At 29.9% G+C, this 26,426-nt stretch overlaps 2 protein-coding genes across 5 annotated transcripts; both read right to left on the minus strand.

Moving 5' to 3' along the window:
* Positions 1-3,893: 3,893 nt before the first annotated feature.
* Positions 3,894-14,754, minus strand: LOC101221821 (plant intracellular Ras-group-related LRR protein 3). Of its 4 annotated transcripts, none has more exons than XM_031886212.1 (6): positions 14,528-14,754; positions 14,125-14,203; positions 13,529-13,624; positions 5,064-8,915; positions 4,761-4,927; positions 3,894-4,659 (listed from the first exon to the last, which is right to left on the minus strand). In XM_031886212.1, exons 4-6 carry the CDS (start codon positions 5,751-5,753, stop codon positions 4,011-4,013), a joined length of 1,506 nt encoding a protein of 501 aa, XP_031742072.1. In that variant the 5' UTR covers positions 5,754-8,915; positions 13,529-13,624; positions 14,125-14,203; positions 14,528-14,754; the 3' UTR covers positions 3,894-4,010. The 4 variants fall into 4 exon arrangements, with proteins under 4 accessions (XP_031742072.1, XP_031742073.1, XP_031742071.1 ...); XM_031886213.1 differs by having other exon boundaries at positions 5,064-8,921; XM_031886211.1 differs by having other exon boundaries at positions 5,064-13,624; positions 14,594-14,754.
* On the minus strand, positions 14,399-15,714 carry LOC101222057. Its single transcript, XM_031886214.1, has 3 exons — positions 15,404-15,714; positions 14,703-15,239; positions 14,399-14,610 (listed from the first exon to the last, which is right to left on the minus strand). Exons 1-2 carry the CDS (start codon positions 15,579-15,581, stop codon positions 14,788-14,790), a joined length of 630 nt encoding a protein of 209 aa, XP_031742074.1. The 5' UTR covers positions 15,582-15,714; the 3' UTR covers positions 14,399-14,610; positions 14,703-14,787.
* Between the last annotated feature and the right edge of the window lie 10,712 nt (positions 15,715-26,426).

Genomic DNA, 26,426 nt, shown 5'->3' on the forward strand with positions numbered 1-26,426 from the left:
TTCATATTTCTCTTTTGTATCTTTAAATCATGGGTATGTTTGTATGAAAATTTTCTTGCTTTATAAGAAGGGTTAGTTTCATTTTACTAGCTCCATGTTAAACAGTATAAAATTTATTTTCAAAACTGATAAGTAATGAGCTAAGTAGCTCATATAATTTCTTGTAAGAAGTTTGAGTTCTTTGGTTTGTTCAATGTGTAATTTCAAACCATATACCAAATTAGTTCTCAATAAGGAGTATATGCATCGATGTTAAAAAATGTTTTGCAAGAGATGATACTATTATCTATATATTTCCTACAAACCTTTTCATTGTCCAAAATTATGGAAAATTTTATTTAACTTTTTGTTTTAAGTAAAATTTTCATTTCATCAAGTACTACAAAAGTGTAATTTGTATAAAATATTATTAAAATAAGTTGTGTCTTTCCGTTATAAGTAAATTTTAAGTAATTAACACTTAAAATCAAATAGAAAGAACCTAACTGAATAATGTTTATGGTAAGAAAAATGTACAGTTGTGTTTGCCATAAACTCTAATGTTTAAGTGAGAGTGAAAGAATGTAAAAGTTTTGAGATTGAAAGTTTATTTAGAAAAGACATTGCTTATGTTATCTTTTATATATATATATATATACCAAGTTTTGGAGTTATATTAGGACAACCATTTTATTTCCTCAGCTCGGGTCATGCAAAGGGCAATGTCTTATTGATCAATTTATTTGGCTAGGCCTTAGTTGAGATCTAGACGGAGCACCTCCCTTAATGCATTTTTTTTTTAAGTATGACTGTCGACTAAACACATTGTCTTAGTCAATGCACAAGTCACTCTTCTCCATTAGGCTTGTATTAATCACAGGGTGTTAATTTGTGTATAAATCTTGTTATTTTCTTTATCTTATAATGTCTATACATCTATACCGATTATACATTTGCTTTTAAAATCACTGATAAATAAGTTTGGTTGGAGACCTTTGTAACAAACAAATGAGAGCTATTTATAACTAAAACTAACTTACGCTTTCAGATATTAAATTTTTTTAATGTAGTTTTATGTAACATAACTTTTCTTAAGCACCTTGAAAAACTTGTAATTAAAAGGGAAGTAAATATAAGTCTCTTTTGTTTAGGCAGTTATAAGGTGCAATTTTTAAAATAATAATTAAGTTATAAAAAATCTTTTAAAAAATTATAAATATAACAATAGTCTATAGATAGGATTATATTTACAATTTTGTTAGTAATAGTAATTGGTGACAAATTTAGATTAATAATTAAGAATATAACAATTTTTTTAAAAAGTACAAATATAGTAAAATATGAGTGGGATAGACTTCTATTGTTGATATAAGAGTTTATCATTGAGACATTAATATTTACGATATGGTTTATGAGTGATAGACTTTTGAAGATTTTACTATAATTGTGTTGTTATATATTTAATTATACACTAATCAATATTACTAGATTCGACTCTCACGAACAAGTTGGGCCATTCAAAAGCCTATTTTTAAATTAGTGGGCTCTGTGGTTTCAGAGGGAAGGGGAGAAAGGCCCGTGGGGGGATTTTTAGTTATTTTGTTAATTATATATAAGGGTGCTAGTAACTTTCCCGCGCACTACGCATGAGACTCCTCTCTTTCTCTGTCCAAAGTATGATTTCTCTTTGGCTGCTAGTCAGGTATTTCTGATTGTTGTTGCGGCATTTTTGTTTTCTCTTGATGATTTCTCTCGCTTCATGAATTGTGTTTGGTGTGTGCGTGTTTTTCGTTCCAGCCGATTGTTGATTTTGAATAGAAATTTTCGGGTTTTCATATTAATAATAGTTTGCTTTTGGAGTCTCGACTAACGTTTGAAGTTGTTGTAAGTTTGAGAGTTCACTCGAGAGCAAGACATTGCGAGATCTTGCATAATTGTTTGGTATTTGATTTTTTTTTTTTTTTTTATCTTTCGTGATTTATATGATTGAGCAATTTAAAACGATTTTGATATCAGAATTGCAGTTTTTTGTTTGCTTCACCCAGCATAGCTTTCAATTGTTGACATCTGTTGCAACCTGTAATTTGCTTTTTGATTTTAGCTTCGGCTTGAATTTTGATTTGTGATTTGCAAGAAATTTCAGGCTCCATGATTCTGATTATCTGCCTCGTTTTTGTGATTGATACACATTCTAGTGGTTTTGCACTAAGGTTATCTCCAGTTTATGTTTGCTTTACTTAGAAATAGCTTGCAATTGGTCATGGTGACGATCGACCACTTGCAGCATTTTGATTTTTGATTTTCAAGAAATTTCAGTTGTGATTTCGGTGGTGAAACTTGCGTTAATGTCATTAAGCAATTCTCTCGATTTTGCCATGAGGTTTCCTTCGTTCACCAAGCGTTGGCTTGCAATTTGGTCACGATATGAAGCTAAATATGATATGCTCTGTTAGTTGATATTCGGCATGCATTTTGCCTTTTGATTTGCTAGAAAATTCAATTTGCATGATTTTCGTCTCCATTGCATTCATGTCTTTGGACAATTATTGCGATTTTGCTAGGGTGACTTGATGTTCTCTTGAAAAACACGTTTGGCTTCCTACTTCCTTAGATTTCGTCCAAAACTTTGTTCGAAATTGCTATTCTTCCATTTCTTACAATTGAGGAAAATGTTCTTGGCGAGTTGGTCTTATCTTGAGATTCCTGCAGCATCCTCTCATGTAGTAGGCGCTTATCTATTAGTAATTATCTCGACTCCTTAGTTACTTTCGAGAGCTTCAGCTCATATTAGTAGGTTTCATGCTCCATTGATCTCTACGGTCTGGTTGGTCTCTACACAACTTCAAATCCTCCAGATTTTCTATATTCTGTTTTAGAATTGAACAAACTCTATCTTTCTTCAAGTTTCATAGAAAGCGATATATCACATGTCAATATTTTTATGTGATCGAACTATTTAATTCATATAATCAACTATTAATTCACTCATATCATTTTTCATTAAATTGTAACTAGTTTTTTTGTTCAAGAAAAAAATTGATGGATTGCAATTTTTTTGGTCGAAGTTTTTCTAAGATGAAACTAGAATTTCAAGTCCCGAAAACATGAAAAGATATTCCACGGTGGTGAAAGGCTTAGCTTCTGCTCACAGAGGAATAAAGGTACGTCGGGTTAATACTATAGTTTACTTTCAATTAACTTTTGCTTACGGAAAACTTAAATCACCTTTTAAAAAATAATTAGAATTACAAGCACGAAAAACATATTTTAATCTACCGCTTCTTGTCCGTCAGAGCACCAACTCACAAAAGGAAATGTTCCTGTTATCTCTTGTAGGATTATCCATGGCGGAAGGCTTGGGATTATATACTCTCTGCAGGGACAAAGGTACGTATGCTCAAATAGGAGGCTTTTGAAACCTCACATGTATTTTACTATTTTAGTTTAACTAATTTATCGTTATTCTTAATCACAGAAAGCTAATCTTTTGGTCTGTTTAGTAATAGAGTTTACTTTCTGTTTTCATCTGTTTTTTGCTTTAAAATTAAGCTAGTGGCTTGGTTAGAATAACGTTTTTGAAATAGTTTTTGTTATCCCCTTCTAAAATAATTTTAAATGCTCTAATTCTATAGCGTATTACAATTAATGTTATTGTAATTTCTATATGTAACTATGTTATTACTTATTTTGAATAAAAAGGAAAGCCTCTCTACTAAAAAGTTTGTCAAAACTACAATAAATGAAATGTAAATTTTGTTTAAAAAGACTTCTGAAACTGTTTTATTCCGTTTATTGAACAAAAAACAATATTGTTTTAGTTTAGAAAGTGTCATGAATCTGCACTTTTTAAACTATTCTATTTCACTTTTTTAAACTTGTTTTTCCATTTCGAGTGTATGATTTATGATTCCAGATTGAGTATTTAGAAATAGTTTATTATATCATGTAATGCATATTATATTATACATCCAAATATAGACAAAGCTTCTTACAAAATCCAGGTTGATAAGAACACCATAACGATCCTCCACTCACAACTGTTGATACAACCATGGGTCCTTAGGATTTTCGTTTCTTCCTCCTGTGTAATCAGAAATAGTTTGTACAACCCCAGAAGTTACATTAGCCAACATCGAGGATCCCCATGTTAGCCATCCACTTTGTTTTTCAGCCATGTTTGCCTCATGCATGCTCTTCTGTTTTTCTGCAACTAAATCAGCCCATCTCATGTCCATGAAATCTTTCACCGCTTGGGCTCCTTTGTCAACAATTTCCATTGGAGGTATCACCAGTGGATTTTGATCCATATTCAGCCTCAATAGTTTTTCTAGCCTCCCAAATCTATCTGGAAGAGCTTTGATTTGGTTGTCACTAAGATCTAACTCCTTTAGGTTGCATAGATCACTCATGGATTCAGGAACCTCAGTCAAGTTGTTGAAATTACCACTAAGGTTCAACACCTCGAGACTCGTTAACCTTCCTATGGCTGGAGGTAAGGCATGGAGTTGATTGAAATGTGCATCAAAATATTTTAAAGATCTAAGTTGACAAATCGATGTAGGAAAGTAACATATTTTGTTAAGCTGTATTGATAGTCTTTCAAGATTGACCAATCCATATCCGATGTTTATTGGTAAACCTTGGAGATTGTTGAAACTTGCATCCAACTCCACCAACGAACTACAGTAAAAAAAGAAACCATGTAATCAAATCTTCAAAACTCACAGCACAAGGAATCAACATTATATTTATATTTTCCATGTGCTTCGGGATTTAGATACCTGCAACCAGTAATGGTTTCGGGAAGCACTTTCAGCTTGTTCCCTGATACAATGACGACCTTCAAATTAATCAATACCCCTATAGAATCAGGAAGTGATTCCAATAAGTTCGAAGAAATGTCTAGGCGCTGGAGTTTCTGAAGCCCAGCAATTGAATCAGGAAGAACCTGTCCACCATACACAAAAATACCGTCAATTTCGGAAGAAATTATGGAGATACTTGTATATATTTTGTCAAATTTAATTTTCTCTCGTCCATCCAGTGAATCCATTAAAAAAATAAAGGTAGAAGACGAAAATTACCTCCAACTGATTATGAGATAGATTAAGGTCAATCAACCGTCGAAGTTTCCCAAACTCCTCAGGAAGAAACCTGATTTGTTGCCCAAAAAGGTCGACTTTCTCCACCACTCCACTCGCAGCCTCTTTCAAAATTCTAATAACTTCCTCATTCACGTCCAAGTTCGTCCCCTTGTCCAACTCCGCAACCGCCGATTCATAAACCTCAACCACACGATCCTGCACAGCAATTAACTGCTTCTCATAACCTTCGTGCATCTCCTCCAACCGAGCCACCGCCTTATATATTTCTGTTTCCTTTTCCGCCGCCCTTCTCAGCTTCTTCTCTCTCTCAACGCGATCCTCAGCCTCAAACCCACCGTGACCGGCTTCGTCCTCGATTTCCTGAAGATTTTTTTGAAGTGTGGATTGGATTTCAATTATCCTGTCACAAGCGGCGGCAACAGCGGAGGAATCAGGGCGTGGACCGAGTGAAATGAGGGCTGACAGAGTGTGGGTGAGGTTGTTGGGAATGACTTGAATGATGGAGGCCAATACTTTGGGATTGTTGAGATGTGACAACTTGGCCAGCACCGATTCTTTGGTTTCGAAAGGAAGTTGGGGGCTGGATTTACCGGGAATAGGATCTAGTTGGGATAGAACATAGCATAGAATAGGGAAGTGTTCGAAAATGGAACCCGCTTCTGAATCCATTTCGAAGAAGAAAAAAAGTGCTGTAATGAACTGTGAGAGCGCAAGAGACAGGCAAGCGTATAGGATAATATTATGAAGAGATGAAAACAAGCGGGGCTGCCATGGTCAGCCATTCGGACATGGAAACGTATCGTCTGTAGGAACAATGAGTTTGACCGTTGACAATGATTTTCTTAAAAAATAGGGGAATTGCAATAAGTAGCTGGGCAGGACTAAAAAAGTATATATAACACCCATTTTAAAGAAAATATAGCAAAATCTGCTTCAACTTCTTGGGATAGAGTTTTCTAGGTAGACATAGTTTATTATCGGTCAACCCAAAATTTAGGACTATATTTTACTATATCTATATATTTTTTTTTGCTTCATCAATATTGGAGAATTGATTGTTGGTAAGTAGAGAGGTTCACGGGACAAGGTGAGAATTCCCGCAAATTTCCTCTCTCCGTTCCCGCCCTTCTATCCCATTTCGCATCCCACAAAAAAACAAGGCAAGGATTCACAGGATCAGGTTCCTCACGTAGGAATATTCTCCTTTTTTTTTCTTTTGCTTTTTATAAATAAAAACACACAGATAAATAAATATATATGCACACAAATATATATATATATAAATTCCACATATATGTATGTATATATACATATACATGTGCTGAGATTGGAGAATGTATTTCTGTCCCCGGCCTCAGAATAATCTCCACTCCTTGACTTTATACTTTAGATTTGGTAAACACTAGAGCGTATTCAATATTGTTCCTATCTTTGTGCACCAGCCAATTTAGTATAAGCCTAGGAGGTCGAATCTCCTTTAACTTTATCGTCTTTGTATAATGTGTATAAAAAAAACTAATTAATATTTAATATTGGTATGTAGTAAATGTGCTTATACATTTTTATTTTTTTTCCTAAATTACAACTCGAAGCCCACTCTCCATAAACTTTTTAGATCCGTCACTGTCTTTGTGCATCATACTAAAATGTTACATCTTAGTTTGTGGATATATTTTGAATATGTTTCTGTGCATTGCTGGATAGAGATATCATGTTTATTTTAAGATGTACTCTACTATCCCACCTTTTACTAGGGGATGTAATTGAATTGGATCGGATTGATTTTCCTTCGAAACCGATCCGACCCAAATTTGATAATTTGATTTGATTCGTTACTATAGAGTTAAAATTTATCAATGTCAAACTTAATACACATTTAATAAATAAAACAAAACTTTCAAAAAAAAAAAGAAAAAGAATCTTAACTTCCCTGTGTGCTTTTTCTTCTCTAAATTTTGCACTTCACTAGATGTTAAGTTAAATAGTTTATATTAAGCATCTTTCAACATTCACTAGTATCACTAATATTGACATCACCGGACTGAGTCATAAAATGTTAATAATACATAAGAAAATCAAATCAAAACTTTATTATTGTTATCAATTTTATTTTTTAATTTTGTGACATGAAGTGAAAATTTGATCTTCTAACCAAGGTTGTAAGAACTTATCCTCTGACTTTGGATATTAATAAAATAGTCATTAGGAATTTAGGATGTAAAAAGACTATATGCTCAAGTGATCATTTCCATTGAATTGCCCGAGGGTGATCGCATGATTCACATCCTATGTGCCATTTTGATTTTGATTTTCAAATACTTATGCTCCATTTTTTGAAAATTCAACATTTAGGTATTGTAAATTTATTATGATCCTGACCGTTAATCTATGTTGAAAATTTTCTATCAAACCGTGAATAACCCTCTATGTTTATATAGTTTTTTTTGTGTTAAATTGATTCCTTTTTTCCCCTAGAATTTTAAATGTTTGAATTTATATCAAGTCTAATTTAGAAGCTATTTCATCAATGAAAAACTTATATTCTATTGTACAACTGAAGTAACTTTATGCAGCAGGTTTAAACTAAAGTGGAATGTTAAGATTATAAAAGGCATATTGTTTGAAATGATTTAAAAAAATATATATAGTTAATCAAATTACGGATTGCTGTCTGAGTAATCGTTTTTTTATTGGCAAAGCAGTCCTGGTTTACGTTTTCATTAAGGGAGCCATCATTGATGACTTAGTAAAATAAAAACAATTGAATAATTCCAAGTCTTCGTTGAGTCGTAATCTAATGTCTCTATTAAATGTCCATTGCGACATTTTTAGGGATTGAAATTAAATATTTGCATAATTATTTAATTATTTCTCATGATCAATTTTGTTTTAGCACAATATTTTTTCAAATTAGTGCAAAGTGGACTGATCACCTTGTTTGGACACGCCTCGACAAGTTAATTTTCCACCTTTCTTTTTCTATTATTGATTTTTCTTTCATTAAATAGCAAAACAAGAAGAGTTGATTGATTTGTTACTCTTTTTTAGGATATCAGAGCAAAACATGGGTAAACCTTTGCGGAAAAAACAAGGTACGGTATCGTTTTCAATTTCTTTAAACTACTGAATAATTATTTTGTTTATCAAATTTACAATAATTTTCTAATTTTGAACTTACCATAATATATATATATATATTTATATTAGAATAGATAGATTCATAAAATCATAGAGAAAATAAGTTAGGTGACAAATAGCAAAGTTAGCAAAAATATAAGTTGAGATAACTTGTAGCGTGGGTTGAGAAAAAGTGAAATAATAGGGAAATTATTGGGACCTACATTCAAGAAGGTAAAAGATATATGATAGAGAAATACTTTTAAGTGAAAAATAGAATCTAGCAACCAAATCAAATAATTAACATAAAGAGAGTTAAAAACAGTCAGTCTCATCACATTATATGAACATATGGTGATAATTATTACTAAAGTACCATTTGATAATGGTTTGATTTTTGGTTTTGAAATTTCAGACATTATACATATTTTCCCTTAATTTTCTTACAATTGTTTGCATCTTTCTTAGTAAGAGAACTATTTTTTCTTTTTAAAAAAAGAAATTTAAATGTATATATAGTTTTCAAAACATGATTTGGTCTGACAAGCAAATAAAAAAAACAATAAATTTAGAGGTAAGTCTAGTTCTTTGAAATTAAAAATGAAAAAATGGAGTGGTTACCTTGTGTAGCCTAAATATCATTCTTGTTGATCAATTAGGCTTTCGTGTCCAAGTAGCGATTAACTAACTTGTTAGGAGCCACGACTCACGAGCCTGCAACTATATAATTCTTTATGAAACACAAAAGACACAGATGAACCGAAAACAAACGTCCGATGTTTCTCATCCAAAAAGGTAACATTCAGTACTCAATATAATGTTTACAAACATCATATAAGGTCAAAGAAAATAATATTGCCTGTAAACACTGCGTTGGTCATGATGGCATTGAATCCATCTTGACAAGTTTTCCAAATATGGCATGAGAATTGGTACTCGACAAGACGCTATATTAATCATCGATGGGCCTCAAGTCCAATAAACAGACTTAGGCATCAGATAATAGTACAATCGGAAAAGGGCCGAAGGCATATAATTGTTAATCCAAGTGTCCATCTAATTATCTCATCCACAAACAATATATTGCACACATAATCATAATTTATCCTATGATGACCCTTGGAGATAGAACTGTTAGAAAATCTTCAGCTAAGTTTGTTCAATCAAGACATACGAGATTGACTTGAATAAAAAATGATATCTGATTGAGTGATGAAATTCTTAATTATCTAAGCAATACTTGGTACTGGAATGTAGCATTTGTACGCACAACTATTCCATCTGAAAATCAATCTTGTGTAGATGGTCATAACGATTAACGGGTACCTAAATTCTCACAGAACCAACGATAAACTTACTCAACAAGATGGCAACTCTTTTCCCTTGTAGGAACTCAAACAAACAAACGGGCAACTGTTTATTATGTGTAGGAATTTTGATCTTGAATGGGATGATCACGTTTCTAAATAGCTCATAAAACTGATATTTTGCATATCCTTATCTAATAAACAAAATTAATTATTTGAATAATAACCTCGGTAAAAGTATAATTTCTAGACTTAGAAGAGAGCTAATCTTAATAATAGAATTTTAGATCACCTCAGAGATGAAAGCTATAATACGTCAGAAAGTCTTTTTTTTCTTTTTTTGCTAAAGCTTATCTTGTTTAGTTAATCCAAATCTAATTTTCCAATCCATGACAGCCACATCATTTTCCTCTCATTTTTAGGAAGTGTTGTTCGTAGTTCACCCCAACTATCAACAGAAAAAATTCCAATAATTATTTAAGAAAAAGCAAAAAAGATTAGTTTTTCACCTAACAGACTACAGTGAAACAGCTAGATAGAGTGTAACCCAAGGTGAATCCAAGTATTTTTCTCCCAATACATATATTTTCAATATCATATTCAAGGAAACTATCTTGATTAGCTGCTATAAGGTAATTGATGGTTGGATGTGCTTTCCATAGTTCACCTATACTCTAAATTGTCTAGAGGATAACGATAATCTTTGACTGGATTCAAGCAGCATATTAAATTAGATGATTCGGTTGATTTGGACAGTAGCATATCCAAAAGTTTTGTTGATGGGTTTTATATAAAAGTAAAAAATATTGTAAAGAGTGAAACTTGAACCTAAATCTAGAGAGAATTGAAAGATAGATTACCATTGGACTAACCAACAATGTTTATATTATGGCAATTAGCTGAGGGAGCCTGAAGTATATATATGTGTGAGTGTGTACCCCTTAGGACCTTAAATGAATCCAACCTTGCTAACAATTGGTGAAAATTTAAAAGGCCACAAACCAGTCTAAATTTAGCGAAGTAAACGATGATACATGAGCATGAACTCCTGGTTAATTTTTGGTCCAGAATAAAATAGTGTCCCTTCAGAGTTTAAAGTGATGAAAGATATTTGGATTAGGTGATGTGATGCCACTAACATAATTTCACCTCATCACCAAATCTATGTAGATGGTGGATGCCATTTCTATTCTGCACGAAACATGACAGGAATAATTCCAACCCCTTAAGATGATATGTCATTTCATCTAACTTCTATCATTACGGTCCACCCATTTAGTCAGATGACTCAAATCTTTAAAAGCTTTAAGCTCATAGTGGCCCGAAAGAATGCTACTTTTGGCTTTCAAAAACTATACTAGTCCAAGTTTTGTTTTCTCAAGAGAAAACGTGTAAGAACATATATACACAGTGGAAGCTCATAAGTTTTTACTGAAGAATAAAATGACCAGGCAAAACAGGACAATTTATAGCTGGCGTCTTGCAATTTACTCTTTGATGGGAAAGAAACAGCATTCTTTTGCGCTTATGCCTCTCTTAAGTGCATATCATCAAAATGTTCGATGTGATATATTTTGTCTTTTTTTCTAAAATATTTTTTCTTGTGAGTTATGAGAGGAGATACACAAATATAGATGATATAGAAGATGAACCTAAGTGTTATCCTTCTAGTAATCTAAAACTAGTTATTGAAATTGATGACTCACGCTTTTGTGGTTCTTATAATCCGAAATTAAAGACAAAGGAAAACTTTCATCAACTACAACTATTATGGGTCGAAAAAATGGCGGAAGAAGCAAATTAAACAATATAATATGTGATGATGCAACTGTTAACGAAAATAATATAATTAGAACCACACCCACCAACATTATATTAAATAATTAAAAAATAAGGATTTAAAATAATTAGTTCATTTAAAAAGATATATTAGAGATGAGAATTGGATTAACATGATCTTGATTTAAATTATCTTGAATTTTTTATCAAATAGAAAAACATACAAAAGATAAAAACAGCTAAGAAAAAAGATATTTCAAAGATAACATAAAATAAAGCAAATCATCTTATTCTAACAAATAAAGATGGGAATAATGTTCTCTTTTGCTATTTTTAATTTAGGGATTCGTTGTATAATCAGATTAGTGAAATTAGTAACTGACAAACTAAAAAAAATGCATACGACAAACGAAGCCATTTCCTAAAATAAAAAAGGAAAAAAAATCTTTTTATAATTTAAAAAATACATTTAAGGATAAGCACTCATTTCCTTTTCGTTTTTTATTTCCTAAATCATTTTGAATGTCTATCAATCAATTACATTTTTAATAGATAAAAATAAAGAAAGCCAATGTATTTTGGTAAAAGAATTCAACGAAACAACTATTAAATTTACAATATTCTGTACAAAAATTCTATGGTGAAGAAAATAGCAAAAAAATAAATGGTTTCCTTTTTAAAAACTGAGCTAAAAGTTCAACTTTTTACTAAAAAGAAGGAAATGAGAAAAAGAAAAATCAAATAGGACCTAAATAATTATGGAATCAAACTCGAGTACTTACTTTATATATTTGTATGTGAGCACATGGCCTCCTCTTTTACTTTTTCTTTTTTCTAATTTATTTCATTCTAATTATAAAAAGGTATGAATACATGGACCACATATATGTCATACTACTTTTATCTTTTTCTCTAAGAAAAATAAATTCCTTGTTTCTTTTTTAAAAATTTTTAAAAAGAAAAAAAAAACTTTTACAATATACAACACAATTTTAAAATGGAGTAGGAAGACTTTGACGAATTTTGTATTTTGTTATTTATGACATCGTCCATTTTTTCCCTTTTTTTTTTCTATTTTCTCGAATGACTTTTGACCCAATATAATCGACAGTAGCCTCTGCTTCTTAAGAAAAAAATAATTAAAAACCTTCACAAGTACACATGATAGCAATTTTTTTTTCTTTTCTTACTTAAATCCCTATAACCATTTTGTTTCTGTAGTTCTTTGTTTTTTCAAATTATTCTTTTTCGTACAATAACATGTAACTTGGCATCTTTCGTTAGCAGCCAATTAAAAAAAAAATTCAAAACTAGACAATTAGATGAATTAAATCTATTTCATCTATATTTTTTTCAACTATGATTTGTATCTTTCTTGAATAAAAGTTAAATTCTTACCCAAATTCTACTAACAATTTTTAAAAGCTATTTTCTTTTTATCAAATGATATAGAAAAGTAGACAACAACCGAAGAAGTGTCCGGTAAATTTTTAAAAAGAAAAACAAAAAACAGATGACTACCCAACAAAACTTTAAGATTCAAATTTTGACTATGATTATAAAACAAAAAAAATTATAGGGTGATGAAGTGTGATTCATTAATTAAATCTCCAAAAATCAAAAATCAAATGGTCACTAAAATCAAATGATTTTTTTTCTTTTATGGGTCATTTTAGATGAAATGAAAAAAATATATTTAGAAATGGGATAAATTTCCACTATAGTTGTGGACTGGACCTCATCATATCACGTATGGTGAGAAATGAATTAGTTAACTGTTTCTTTTACTGGTCCTCATAAGATTATGATTTCGTTTCTTGTAAAATTTTAGATGAAATGAAACATATGTCTGGTGCCTTTCATTTGTCTTGGTTTCTAAGGGTTTCCCTGTTGGTGACAATTTAGATATTGTAGTGTAACCCACAAGTCTTATCCTTGATGCTATGAATGGGCCCTATCCTTTGTCCTTCTTTGTCAAAAAACTGATCTCAATATGGTCCCAAATGCATTCTCAACCATAGTCCTTGCTGTCCACTTTTGGACTTTTCCTCAAATTTTCAAGTTCAGGGAATGGATCCAATCTCCAAATACAGAAACAAACCAATCTCCATAGGCTGCAACTTGCTCCTAATACTACCAGATTTGAGGTCTTTAATTTTAAATGTTCTTCCACCCAAAACTTCCCAGAGTATGATCTTGTCTTATTTCATTAAAAATGAGAGGGAAAGAATAGAGGAATACCTGTGAATTGTGAAAGAAACTCTTGCTACAGAAAACAGAGCAAATTGGCCGAAGAGATCTCTGTTTCTGACAATAGCAGATTATCTCCACATGTACCTAACATGTTATGAAGTTAATGATAGAATTCAAATATAAACAATATATGCCTTCATTTTCCTGGACCTTCATATTTCAAATATAAAATTTATGTCGCCTTGAACAGGACTTGTGAACTTTTCATCAAGAAAACGATGTAACGTTGAAGTGGTGATATAAACAAGTGTAAGAGGATTAAAAGAACCGACAATTGAGGGGTTAGGACTATGCTATAGGGCCTTAAAGGAGCTAAACATCAGTGAACAAGTGCCCATACATTTAATTCATTGTTTGATCCAACAAGTTAAGCCTAAGGGTAAAGTTGAAATAACACATGAATTTTAGATTACATGATCTGACATATTAAATTATATATACAAATATAGCCTACAGCAAAGATCAGTGATGTAAGACTAATTGAACTAATGTTAGAAGACCTAAAAGAAACCAACAGTTATAAACACGCAACACACACGCATATTTCAATGATCATTTTAGTTAGGCAAGGATGGAGATCTTACATCCAATTGCTGAAGTGCAGCTGTAGTTCCTTGTCGTCTCGAACTTTTAGGTTGGTCCAATGGAATCGTCTCTTAAATCCTGCAAAATCAGATTTGTAAGATAGACATCCAATAAAAAAGACTATATAATCCATCATTTAATCAAAGACAATGGAAACTGGAATCCACCATACAACATTCATAATCCTATTTTAAAAAACGAATGTGTAAAAGTTATTAAAACTAAGGTTTTCAAAAGAGTGAAGGAAATAAGAACCAATAATGAAGCCATTTGTGCCAGAGTAAAAATTGCGTGTTATGCACAAGCTGTAATGCAACAATCAGACCTAAAACTACGGATACTCCATGAGTGGAATTTGCTAAACTCTTACTGGCGGAGAGGAAAAACGTGTGATGGACGGACCTAATGGAAATGGAAGCTGTAATGCAAGATGGGAATGGATTCTGATATTTCGACGAAGAAACTCACCATCACAATAGCTACGGCTGCAAAACGAAATAGGACCGAATTTCATTAATGGCTAATGGATCAAAAACTAATCCTTAGCGACATATACAATCTCCTTACATCATACAACCTTTTTGTTGCTTGGAATTTCCTTTTTTCTATTTCGTTTTATCTTAAATTTATGTTTGCTTTGATTTCCCTCAATCTAGTTGGTGTTATTGCCAGTGATTGCCATTGTGGATGAGGTAGATGTGGCTAGGGTTCCCTTGAAGATGATACGAGCAGTGAGGAACCTTTGATTGAGACTTCTTCCAGCGGTACGAAAACCTCACTGGCGTTGGGATCTGATGGACGCAATAGTCAGGAACCTGCGTTGAGATCCTTGGAGAGGATATAGCAGTTATTGGAGATGAAGGTTTTGAGGACGACGATGATGAAGAGGCCGACGAACTAGAGAGAGGATTTTTTTTCACGGATTTAGGCAGTGAAAGGAACGCTCTGATCTTCAAAAAAGACGGCGGCGAGGCTGCTCGATCGTATTCTTCGATGAGATTCGCTAGGTCCTCATCGGAGGTTATTGATACCAAAGCATCCAGATCCTCAGAAGGCAATTGACAACGAAGACTCACACACGTTCCACACAATTGTCCCAGCTTCAACAACAGTTCTGTAACCAGATACAATCATAAATCTCACTCTAGAAAATCCATATCAAAACTTAAATTAACACAATCAACTTCAACCTAATAAATTACAACATTCAACCGAAACATTCGCGAAATTAGTGTACGGATAACGACAAATTAAGCAGGAAAAGAGATTGATGCTAACCAGAGAAAGGAATGGAACGATCGACGGCAAGGACACGAGTTTCACCACCAATATAACGGAGTTTTCCATCAGGATAACGAGGAAGAATCTTGCCTCCATAACTGCAAAGAAACTTGATAGTCGCAGTTTTGTCAGATTTGGCAGCGATTCCGCCGGTACTGTGGGAGGCTCCGACCATTTTCCTCTTTGTTTCTTGGATTTGAAGCCGAAATTATCGGTTCAGTTTAGATTGAAAAGGAGAGACTAGAAATGTAGAGAAAGAAGAGACCGAAGAAGAAGATTTGGAGTTGCTTCTCCAAGCCTGGTATTGGTACGCCTTGCCCACTATTTATAGAAGTAATTCCTCGCGCCTAGTGGTGGTAAAAGTGTAATTAACTCAAAAACTATGGGCTATTTTAATAAAAGCAGAGTTATTGATAAAACATTTCAGACTTAATTACCTCTCAACTAACACATATTTGTCTTCAACCTTTTTAAACAAAATAAAAATCATTCACGTTACTTTTAACTAGTAAATTAAGAAACGAATAGACTCTAATAACAGCAATTTTATATGTCTAATTATCTCTCATATATGTAATATTCATGAAAAATATGTTATGAACTATATTTTAAAAAAAATAGTCCAATTTTCCAAATAAAAGCATTATTACATTTAATTTTTTCATTGAAATCGTCTACTTTGTTTTAAAAACTACAAAAATCTACCTCTAATATCTAAATATAAAAGTTATGTCTATATCACCGATGAGTTGACATTTCACTGACAAAAAAAATCTTACAATAAGTATATAAACAAAAATAGTTAATATCACCAAACTTTGGAATAGTTTAGTCTTCAAGCAAATTTTAAAGAGTAATGGTTGGAAAAACTTAGGATGCTACCATCTTTTTCCATTTTACTTTGATTGTACAAGTAAACTATAAATTAAAATACATCTAAAAGAAACAATAAAATTTATCATATGGTACATTATGATCCAATAACTTAGTGGAATTTAGAAAATAGAGGTGATAGTTAAACTACCAAATCTTTTAATTATACCACAAAATTTCAAGATTGTTTATTTGTTTGTTTATTAGTAGAAGATTTCTTTAGTTTAAACTTTAACCTTTTATTTATTTATTTTTATAAAAAGGTTAACAGTGTTCAATATCTTTTTTCTTTTTCCGTCAAACTGTGTTTGATAATTTTGTGTTAAAGATTCCTTCACTTTCGCCATTCTCCCGATTTTCGAGAATATTGTTAAACGTCACCGTCGTTTGTTAACGGCTATTCTGTTGAAGTTGACGGAAGACAGTTATGCTCTAAATGTCAATTTGGCCTTGTTGCTCTGTAGGACTACATGGTATATTGTATTATCCAATTTCAACGATTGTATGCCGAAAAATTAGTATTCCATAATTTAATATTCTCTCCTTCAATCATTTATTTTAATTAAGAAAAAATTACATTTTAATTATATGGTTAGTTGAATGGTTAAACTTATTCCAAATTTAAAATTAAACCATCAAATTTATACCTTTATATAAATTAGATCGGTAATATAAGTTTTTTTTTAATTACAATTATGTAAATTTGATAATCTTATTTTTTTTATCAAACTAGTCGACTTTTATTATTTTGAGGTCCAACTTTTATAATTATTGAGGTATAAAGCTTATATTTTAATATTCGTAGAAGTTTGAGAGTTAAGTGTTATAATTGAAAGCTTTATAATATAATTGTAATACTATCCATTTTTTTTTTGTAATTTGTTAAAAATAAAAAGTAGAACTCAAATTTATTAACTAGGATTATAATTTTTTTAATATTTTGCCAAGGAAGTAAGAAAATCCTAATTAAAATTTATATTTTAATTATATACGGTTCTTTCTATCCTTAAACTTATTCAGAATTTAAAATTAAAATATCAAATTTATATACTTGTTTAAATTATATCGATAAGATAAGTTTTTATTAACTACGATTAGGTAAGTTTGATAGTCTAATTTTTATCATTTTATTTTCATAGTTTATTGAAGTTTAAAGTTAAAGTTTTAACATTGTTAGATTTATCAATTCCCCCAAAAAAAAAAGCATATTTATTAACTAGGATTATACTTTTTTTATATAAAAAAAAATGTTTTCCAAGGAAGATAAGCAAATCTTACATTAAAAAAACAATGTGAAATAAATTGATGGGGAAAATTGTTATTTTTTGTTTATTCAACTTTACTCAACTCCTCCTCTCAAAATGTATATAATTCAATTAGTACATTATTTACATTATTGAGTTTAAATGTAAAGGTCTAATTCTTTCCTTTTACATTTTTGTTTAAATATACACAAGACAAGAGGAATCGGTTGGTGCACCTAGAGATCTCAACTAGGTTGATATCTCTTTTGCACCTTGCACCACGTCTCATTCTTCGTGCATATTATAAAAAAAGAAAAAATAGAAGTCTTCTAATTCGATAAATAATTTTTATATCAAAATCCCTAGTAGACCATATATTTCATCCGATAGAATTTAAATTATTTCATAGCTTTTAATTTTGATTTCTAACCAATTTAACTTTTCTTTTGCTATTATTGCTAGAAAATCTAAATATACATTGAATACATTATATTGTATGTATTAACATGTTTTGTTTTCTTCTCTAAAGGGTCATTGGCAATTTTTACTTTCTTGTATGAGATGAATTATTTTTTAATTTTTGCAAATAAACATCATATTTGGATAGTTCTCAAAATGAGACTATTTTGATAAGTTTCCACCAATAAACATCCTTCTTACCCACATCTTGAAAAAGTAAATTGGATCGAACTTATTTTTCAAAAAAAAGAATTAAGCACATTCAATTGTTTAGGTAACCAAAACAAAAAGATCATAGACAACCATATAATTGGAGTAGCTACGATACGTATAAATAATAGCGCATCTGCCTCAAAATTTCAAAATCTAAAATGGTATTTTTACTATATAATATCAGTGACAGATTCATAAAATTTATTTACAGAAGACTTTATAGTTTATTAAAATATATATATATACACAATACGTCTCATAACTATTATTACTTTTATTTAAAGGAGATGATGACCTCGTCGATTTTCTTTTAAAATATTTCTCAATTTAAATTTTAAATTAAATTTACAATAACATAACATTGTAAAGAGAATAAATCAAGAAAATATTGATATATCAAAAATATAATTTAAATAACCCAATAAAAATTAATAAAATAGGTATAAAGAAACTTTGATTGAAAGAGAGCTGATAACTAAAATAACCACTAAATTAATTACAAATATTTACGTTAAAAATTAAATAGTTTTTTAAAAATATATTATATAAATATTATAAAATTGAGGAAAAATTTAAGCTTTTAAACTATACTAAATGTGTGAGGAGTGTATAATATAGTATATTTATTAAATGCGAATGAAATATAAATTCATGTATAGTTAATCAACTACTCTTTCTTTGTATATATAACATTTTTCATATATGAAATGTATATCAGTTTATTATCCGTAATATTTGTTTTTTCTTTCAATTTTGTTCAAAAGGTATAAGACTGAACTCTGAGTTTAATTTTCTAAACTTACTTTCTCTTTACACATCGCATAAACATGATAATGTTGTCTCCTACGAATATAGTAAACGTAAAATTTAGAGTGATTTCCATTATCAAGCTTTGCATTGTCATAATTAACAAAAGTGACATAGTGACATTTCTGACTTGATTTCAAATTACTTTCAATCTCCCACTAGCATTTATTATACTTAAATAAACATTCTAATTTATGGAGTGACATGTCATTAATACCTTTTCCAGTTCTAAAAGATACGAAATAAAGACCAAATCTTAACTTGTTTATAGGGGAATTTAAAATTGGGTTCTAGATGCCTTATGACCTAAATAAAATTTTCTAACCCTTTTCAATCATCTTTTTCCTATACATTTCTTCGCTTTCTCCTTCCTTCTTTCCATTCACTAATTCGCATTTTCACTCCTTTTTTGCTGCTTTTATCTTATGTATGTTGAGAAGATTTTGGGTATTGTCCTAATGTTGTATATTTCTGTGTTCATTAACCTCAAGTTGTGAGGCTATTTTCATTTTTTAAATATCTAATACTTTTTCAAAATCTTACGGCAATTACGTGACTTGATAATCAATTTTTTTAAAACATCTAATACTTTCCCAAAATCTTACTGCAATTACATGACTTGATAAGCAATTTTGATATGAATACCATCTAATTTCCTTGTTTAGTGTAGACTATCAGAGTCGTCCTTTCTGCCTTTCACAAAAGATTATCTTTAAAACGATACAATTGTGTAATTATTTTAGTTTTTAGGGTTAGTGACATTGGTTGTTTTTGTAACAATTTAGTTTGGAAAGTAAATTGTTTGTTCATGTGGTTGTCCATAACACCAGTAAATTTAACATAGACTCGAGTGGAGGTTTGAGCTCCCTTCAACCTTATATGCTTTTTTATATTGTATATATATACACAAAAAATTGAAATAACTTCAAAATTAAAAGTTAACCTGGTAGTAAAATTGTCTTTTAGCTCTCTCTAAGCCTATTTTTGTGAGTTTTGATGAGTATGTAACCAATGGTCATCAAGGTGATGCAACAAGATATTATATGGATCGACTATTTCATACCAGACATTAATTTAAGTTGTGTTATCTCTCTCATTCATGTTTAAGTGGAGTAAGTCAAGAAAATCTTATTACTTAGGAGAGTCTTAGTAAGCTAGCTTGAGAGTACGATACTAGATGTTGAGTTTCAAGCGTTGTAGAAGGCATATTAATTCCCCTAAGTTTGCGTAACAATTTCCCGTAAAATCAAAACACAAAATTGACTTTAAAAATGTAAAAGTCTCTATTATATCTCTAATAAAAAAAATGGTAACAAATAAATTGAGTGGACGTATTCATTACAATTATTCAAAGTCAAAGAAAGGGGTTTAAATTTCTAACATAAAAAAATATTTTTAATCAATAAAGTTATGCACACTCCTCTATATCTATATATATTTGTTTATTGATGAAAGAGAATCGAAAACTCCTCTATATCTATGTGTGTGTGTTTATTGACGAAGGAGAACCGAAAAAAAAGGTAATATTCATTGAACAAATTCTATATAAGCATCAATTTTGAAGTAAACCTTATTAGTTTATAATTAATAGAAAAGGAACAAAAAGTGAAAATTCGGTTTGAAAGTAGGGAAAAGGATATTCTCTGAAGTGCAAATATGATCCACTAGAAGGGGATTGTTATTATGGGAGGAAGCGTGGGGCAGCCCACGATTGGGGCCAGGAAGGCATGGGATTCATTGCCACATTTTGCTGATTGGTGCAGCCCGCTGGCACGCACCTGGGTCCCTGCTCCCTTATTACCTTCTTGATATGTTTCAGGATAAGAAATTGACACTTTCTTTTCTTTCTCTCCCTTTCACTTTTCTCCATCTCACAAATTTAACTTGCTTTTGTGCCAAATTATTACTTTGGAGGTGTATCATTTAATGCTTTCAAAAGATAACTTAATTTTAATTGGTTTGTGGGAGACCATTGGATGGTGTGGGATAGGAATACATTAAAAGTTTTAATTGGATTGGTTCTCAAAATTTCGCTCAATGCATCTAAGAAATGTTGGGGTAATTTTGTTGGACATCTTTCATTACATGTTCATCTTATGAAATAAATAAAATATCAACTAACATAATTTTAAGAGTGTCACACGTACACAATATTTTACATCATATCAAAATATTCACATTTGTGAACGATGATTATTTCAATATCTGTGTTTTATCATAAGTCTCTCCATTGTAATTAATTCATAATTACAATGTTTGTGTGCTTCAATGGAACTGTATTTTGTACATATTCTTCTTATTGAAAATACATAATGAAGTTGAAAATGAAACTGGAACTTCAAATGGAACGATAACTTGCAAAAAGGAGGGTGGAAATTAGGATTTACCTGCTTAAAGAACTCGAAAAAGAAAAATGGAAAATGGATACGAAGGAAGATGGAGAATCGAAAAACAAAAATAAAAAATGAAGATTGAGGGTTTTGATTTTGATTGGAACAGGTATGTAGGTATAATTATGTTTCAACATTTATTAAAATGTAATTGTGTTTTATTTTAGCATGAGTCGCTTGCACTCTATGCATATAAGGGTATTTTGGGTTTTTGCAAATTCTTATTTATTGTATTCTTTTTTCGTTTTGTCATTTTTAAAGAAAGTAACTGTTATTTTTCAAAATGAAATCTATAAAATTGTTATTCTTCTAGTTGATCCTTTTTTTTTTTACAAGAATTCTAATCCATTGAAACAAAATTCCTATCTAAATTTACTGCACGGTGGTTGTAGAATAGACAGTCACCTACATGTGGGTGGTGGGGTATGCCACACAAATTGTGACGAATACTCTTAATTTTGTTTATTTAATATTTACACCGCTAAATGTTTAAATATACTCGCAATCAATTCGACCTAAAATCCTTAAATAGCATAGTCAATATGAACATCAAATTGTTAAAGTCAACGATAAGTCCGTATTGAATACATAAAGTTAAAATTCTATCTAATGTTGTAAGTACACGACCTCATTCCCATCTAACTTACAAACTAGTTTAATCTATGCGTTGAGTTAAGTAACAATTTGTGTTGAACATGACATACTATATAGATGCACGTACTCTATAATTGACAGAGTAAGTTATTATGGCTCCACTTCACAAATCTCAAATTGTAAGTTTTCTCCATCTCACAAATCTTAAAAAGAATAAAGTTGTTATTAAATAGAGATCTAAGTATTCACTAACATAGTTAATAGTTTTTCCTCATGGGCCAATTGCAATATTAAGGACGCTGCCTTGCCAACACAATTTTGTAGTCTAACAAATTGACAATTGGCATCTCCATTTCAATGTTTAGAAAGAGTGATTTTTGGGTGGTTTAAGATGCACTTTATCTTTATACATTTTACTTTTATTACACATTAAATCATAATAAAATATTTTAAAATAAGTGAAAATAAATTATCACATATTAGGATGTGACAATTTAGAGGAATAGATTTTACGAGATGCACTAAAATTAAAATTTTGAAAATAATTATAAAGAGAGGAAAATGGTTGCTTTACAGTTGGAGGACAACAATGGGAAATTGGAACGAAAATTCTTGAAGATCAGCGTCCTTCTCAACACCTCATACGGCTGCTTTGAATTGTGGACACCCAAAGTCCACATCAGGCTAACCCCTTCCCTTTCATCAATACATAGTTTCTGTTTGAACTCATTTAAGAGAAAAAATAAATATTTCTAAAAAAATTACGATTTTTTTTTATAAAATATTTCAAATTTTATATAATAGATATCGATAAACATTCATATGCATCATTAAATATCATTCAAAATTTTATTATAATTTATAAATATTTTAATTTATTTTATTATTTTTAAAAATATATTTTAATGATTTTTAAAAGATGTTTAAAATAAATTTAAAACAATATATTAAATTTGCCTGAATCACTCGAATTTTTCACTAAAATGATTTAATTCTAAAATTAAACATTTTAAACGTGTTTGATTTTCAAACAAATACATTTGTTTGATATTTAGACTTAAAAAAATTAGATAAATTTTAAAATGATACAATTAAATTGATAAAATTAATTTTATTTATGGAATATTTTTAAAATAGTAAAATAAATGAAAATATTTACAAACTATAACAAAATTTTAAATTCTATAACTATGACAACGTTATATTATTATAACATCTCATAACAGCATTTACATCTCATAAAATTATTTGCTATAGGTTGTAAATATTTTGTAAAATCTATTTATTTTTAAAAATTTCCTATATTAAAATAAATAATTAGATAATATTTTAATTTAATATTTTACAAGTATCTATAGAATATGAATCTTTAATATCGTGTCAAACTCTTCATTTCCTACATATAGTGAATAACATATTTAAAAATTATACTTTTTTTTAAGAAGACAGTCACAAAATGCTGAAATAGAATTATATACTGTTGTATTACTATAAAATTTTCCATTCACATTCCCTTTTCATAAAGTAATTATTCATGTCCACGTGAGAAATTTTAAACAAGTTAGCTCATCAACTTTGAACATTTTTAAAAATAAACAAGTTCTCATGTCACCAAAAGTTTGAAAAATATTCCCCACATTTTCATTTTGTTAAATGACGTTGAAGACGCCAAGAGAAAGTATCTTATTCAAATCCTAAATAAAACTTTTTGAAATTTAGTTGACTTTGGATAAATTTAGTTACAAAACATGATTTTCTATTATAATCTCATGTAAATATACTTAAATCACAAAATCAAATATTTACATAAAAGATTAGTTTTTTTAGAAAAAGACAAATATATTATGATTGAATGGGATATATATTCAATTTAAAAATATATATAGATAAAATTAAACGTCATACTTATCACCTAATTATCTCTACAAAATAATAATAAATAAAAGGTGATCATTAGAAGTTGGATTAATTTATTTTATTGTGAATATAAATTTTGGAAGGATGGCCGATGAGCATATCCGGCGTTATCATCTTATCCTTTTGAAGAGAGGATCATACGCCATGTTGGAAATGAAATTCAGAAGTTGACGAATTATTTATTTCCCCCTAATTTTAGCCCTTATCTTCCATTAAAAAGGAATCAAGTGGGAATAATACTTTAAAATTATAATAACATGTTATATTACGTGTAGAACACCTTTTAATTGTGGAAATTCAATTTTAATAACAAAATAATTATATTTTAAAAGTATAAAGTTAAATATTTGATTGATTTTGAGAAGATAAAAGTATATTTGAAAATTATTTTAAATATTATAGATGAAATCAATTGTTTAGAATTGGGAATAATTTAGTATTACATGCATCTTTTGCAATAAAAAAATTTAAATGCTTAAAACAATGTTATACTACAATAAAATCAAATATATGATTGTGTAATAATTTAGTTTGTTTAGTTTATAAATAAGTTTGATCAGTGGAGCTTGTAGCATCCATGAGAAGCAAAGGAAAATCATCTAAATTTTTTCATCAAATGGACCTTAAACATAAGGCTGAGAATTGATTTCAACGGTGCACTTAAACATAAGTTTCATGGGTATAAACTCAAAGATTAAAGAAGTTAAAAGAAGAAAAATTACAAGTCGAAAAGTCGATTACATTTTACAATTTTATTTTATGCTGTAAAGTTATACATAAACCAAGCTTGAGACTAACTTGAGTTTAGTTTAAGAGTACATATGAGTTGACACCACACTGACGTTCTATTTCTTTTTATCCATTTTCTAGTCTTAATCATTCACATTTTTTTTAATACAAAGTTGGAATTTGGTATCAAATTCAAAATTTAAAATTTACTTACTTTTTATTAAATTTAGCTAGGTTTTTAAAAAATATTGACATAAGGTGAATAAAACAAAAAGAAGCATTTATAGGTTTAGAGTTGAAAAGGTAAACATAAAAACGATTAAGCCTAAAATTAAGGGGAGGGAATAAAAACAGAAGACGACTGAAAGCCAAAGGGAAGAAAGAGAGAATGAAAATAGAATGGACCAGAAAATAACAAGGGAAAAGGAAAAAGTAAGCATAAGATTTGCATCGGGGAAAGGGATACGTGGTAAAAGAAAAAGCTTGTGAGCTTTTAAAGATCTCTTAAACACGTGGCATTTTGGGCCCATAAGGAGGAGTAGATGTACAGTAATTGCTGACTCGGTGGTATCGAGGATGCAACCATCAACCCATCCACGTCCAGAGGGTTGGGGTTCGTTTCCGATAGTCGAATTTGTCGTTTTGGTGTGATTTTCAAAACCTTCGAATCACACGTGTCATTGCCGAATCTGGACGCCCATATTATTATTGTGTGGAGTATGTGATGTGCTGCTTGTTGGGAGAAGAGAAATATAGTGTGAGGTAGATGTACCTAAACTTTGGGTACTATGTATAATAGTGGTGGTGTTGAATGTTGATTGATTGAGTGTCTAATATTAATTGATAACATGTGTGGCTATTAACTTATGTGTATGGCTAAAGTGAGCTTTGTTTTGAATGTTGTAACCATATTACTCAAAATATTTATATTATAACTTCTTTTACTTCCTTAAAACAGGAGTTTAATTTGAAAATAAAAAAGTATTTGTTCAAACTCTTCAAAAGTAAATTCAAACGTCTCTATAAGTAAATTCAAATGTGTACATACTATCTTAAGCCCTATAAATGACAATTTCATTTTTAATTTTAGTTTTTTGAACTATTACGTGTTTTTTCGAGTTTTTTCTTTTTGTTATGTTTTTTTACCTTTTATAAATAGAAAAGTTGTCAAAAATAAAAAAGGAAGTGCAATAGATTTTGTTTTTAATAGTTTAATTTTGTAAATAGTTTTTTTTTTCTATTTTTAGAAAGACTTAAAATAAATACTCCTTAAAAATACAGAAATGAAGCAAGTTTGTTTTTAAAAAAAATATTTTAGTTTTTAAAATTTGACTTCATTCTTTCAATGTCAATAATTAAGACATGGACAACTGAGAGTGTGAATTCCAACTATAATCTATAAAATTTAATTTTTTTTTTGTCTTCATTTGATAATTATTTTTTATCATTTTATTTTTAAAATTTAAATTCATTTTGTTGCATATTGTTTTAGGTATAAGTGAATTCTTATCTAAAATTTTAATATATATATTATTTTACGTTATTTAATTTTAAAATTTCCTTCAACTTTTAAAATATTGGAAAGAAATATACAATGAACATGGAGTTTAGAGATGACAAAAAAGTATTTATTAGTTAAAAATAACAAAAAAGTCGTGGACCCGTTTGATAAGATTTTGGATTTTGAGTTCTTATTTTTTTGGAAATTAACTCTAAATTTAATTCTCTGTTATCTACTTTCTTACAAGAGATGTCTATTAATTTAACCTCTCGTTTTTTTTAAATGGCTTACTG

Source organism: Cucumis sativus, chromosome 5 (genome assembly GCF_000004075.3).
Source record: "Cucumis sativus cultivar 9930 chromosome 5, Cucumber_9930_V3, whole genome shotgun sequence".
Classification (NCBI taxonomy): Eukaryota; Viridiplantae; Streptophyta; class Magnoliopsida; order Cucurbitales; family Cucurbitaceae; genus Cucumis; species Cucumis sativus.

Excerpts from the sequence above, each read along its gene's own strand:
- LOC101222057 (XM_031886214.1), bottom strand. The coding sequence starts at position 15,581 with ATGGTCGGAGCCTCCCACAGTACCGGCGGAATCGCTGCCAAATCTGAC. Across the intron at positions 15,240-15,403 it reads TCGTTCCATTCCTTTCTCTG|AACTGTTGTTGAAGCTGGGA; the intron begins GTTAGCATCAAT and ends ATCTGGTTACAG.
- LOC101221821 (XM_031886211.1), bottom strand. The coding sequence starts at position 5,753 with ATGGATTCAGAAGCGGGTTCCATTTTCGAACACTTCCCTATTCTATGC. Across the intron at positions 4,928-5,063 it reads TATCTCATAATCAGTTGGAG|GTTCTTCCTGATTCAATTGC; the intron begins GTAATTTTCGTC and ends TATGGTGGACAG. Across the intron at positions 4,660-4,760 it reads GAAACCATTACTGGTTGCAG|TTCGTTGGTGGAGTTGGATG; the intron begins GTATCTAAATCC and ends TTTTTACTGTAG.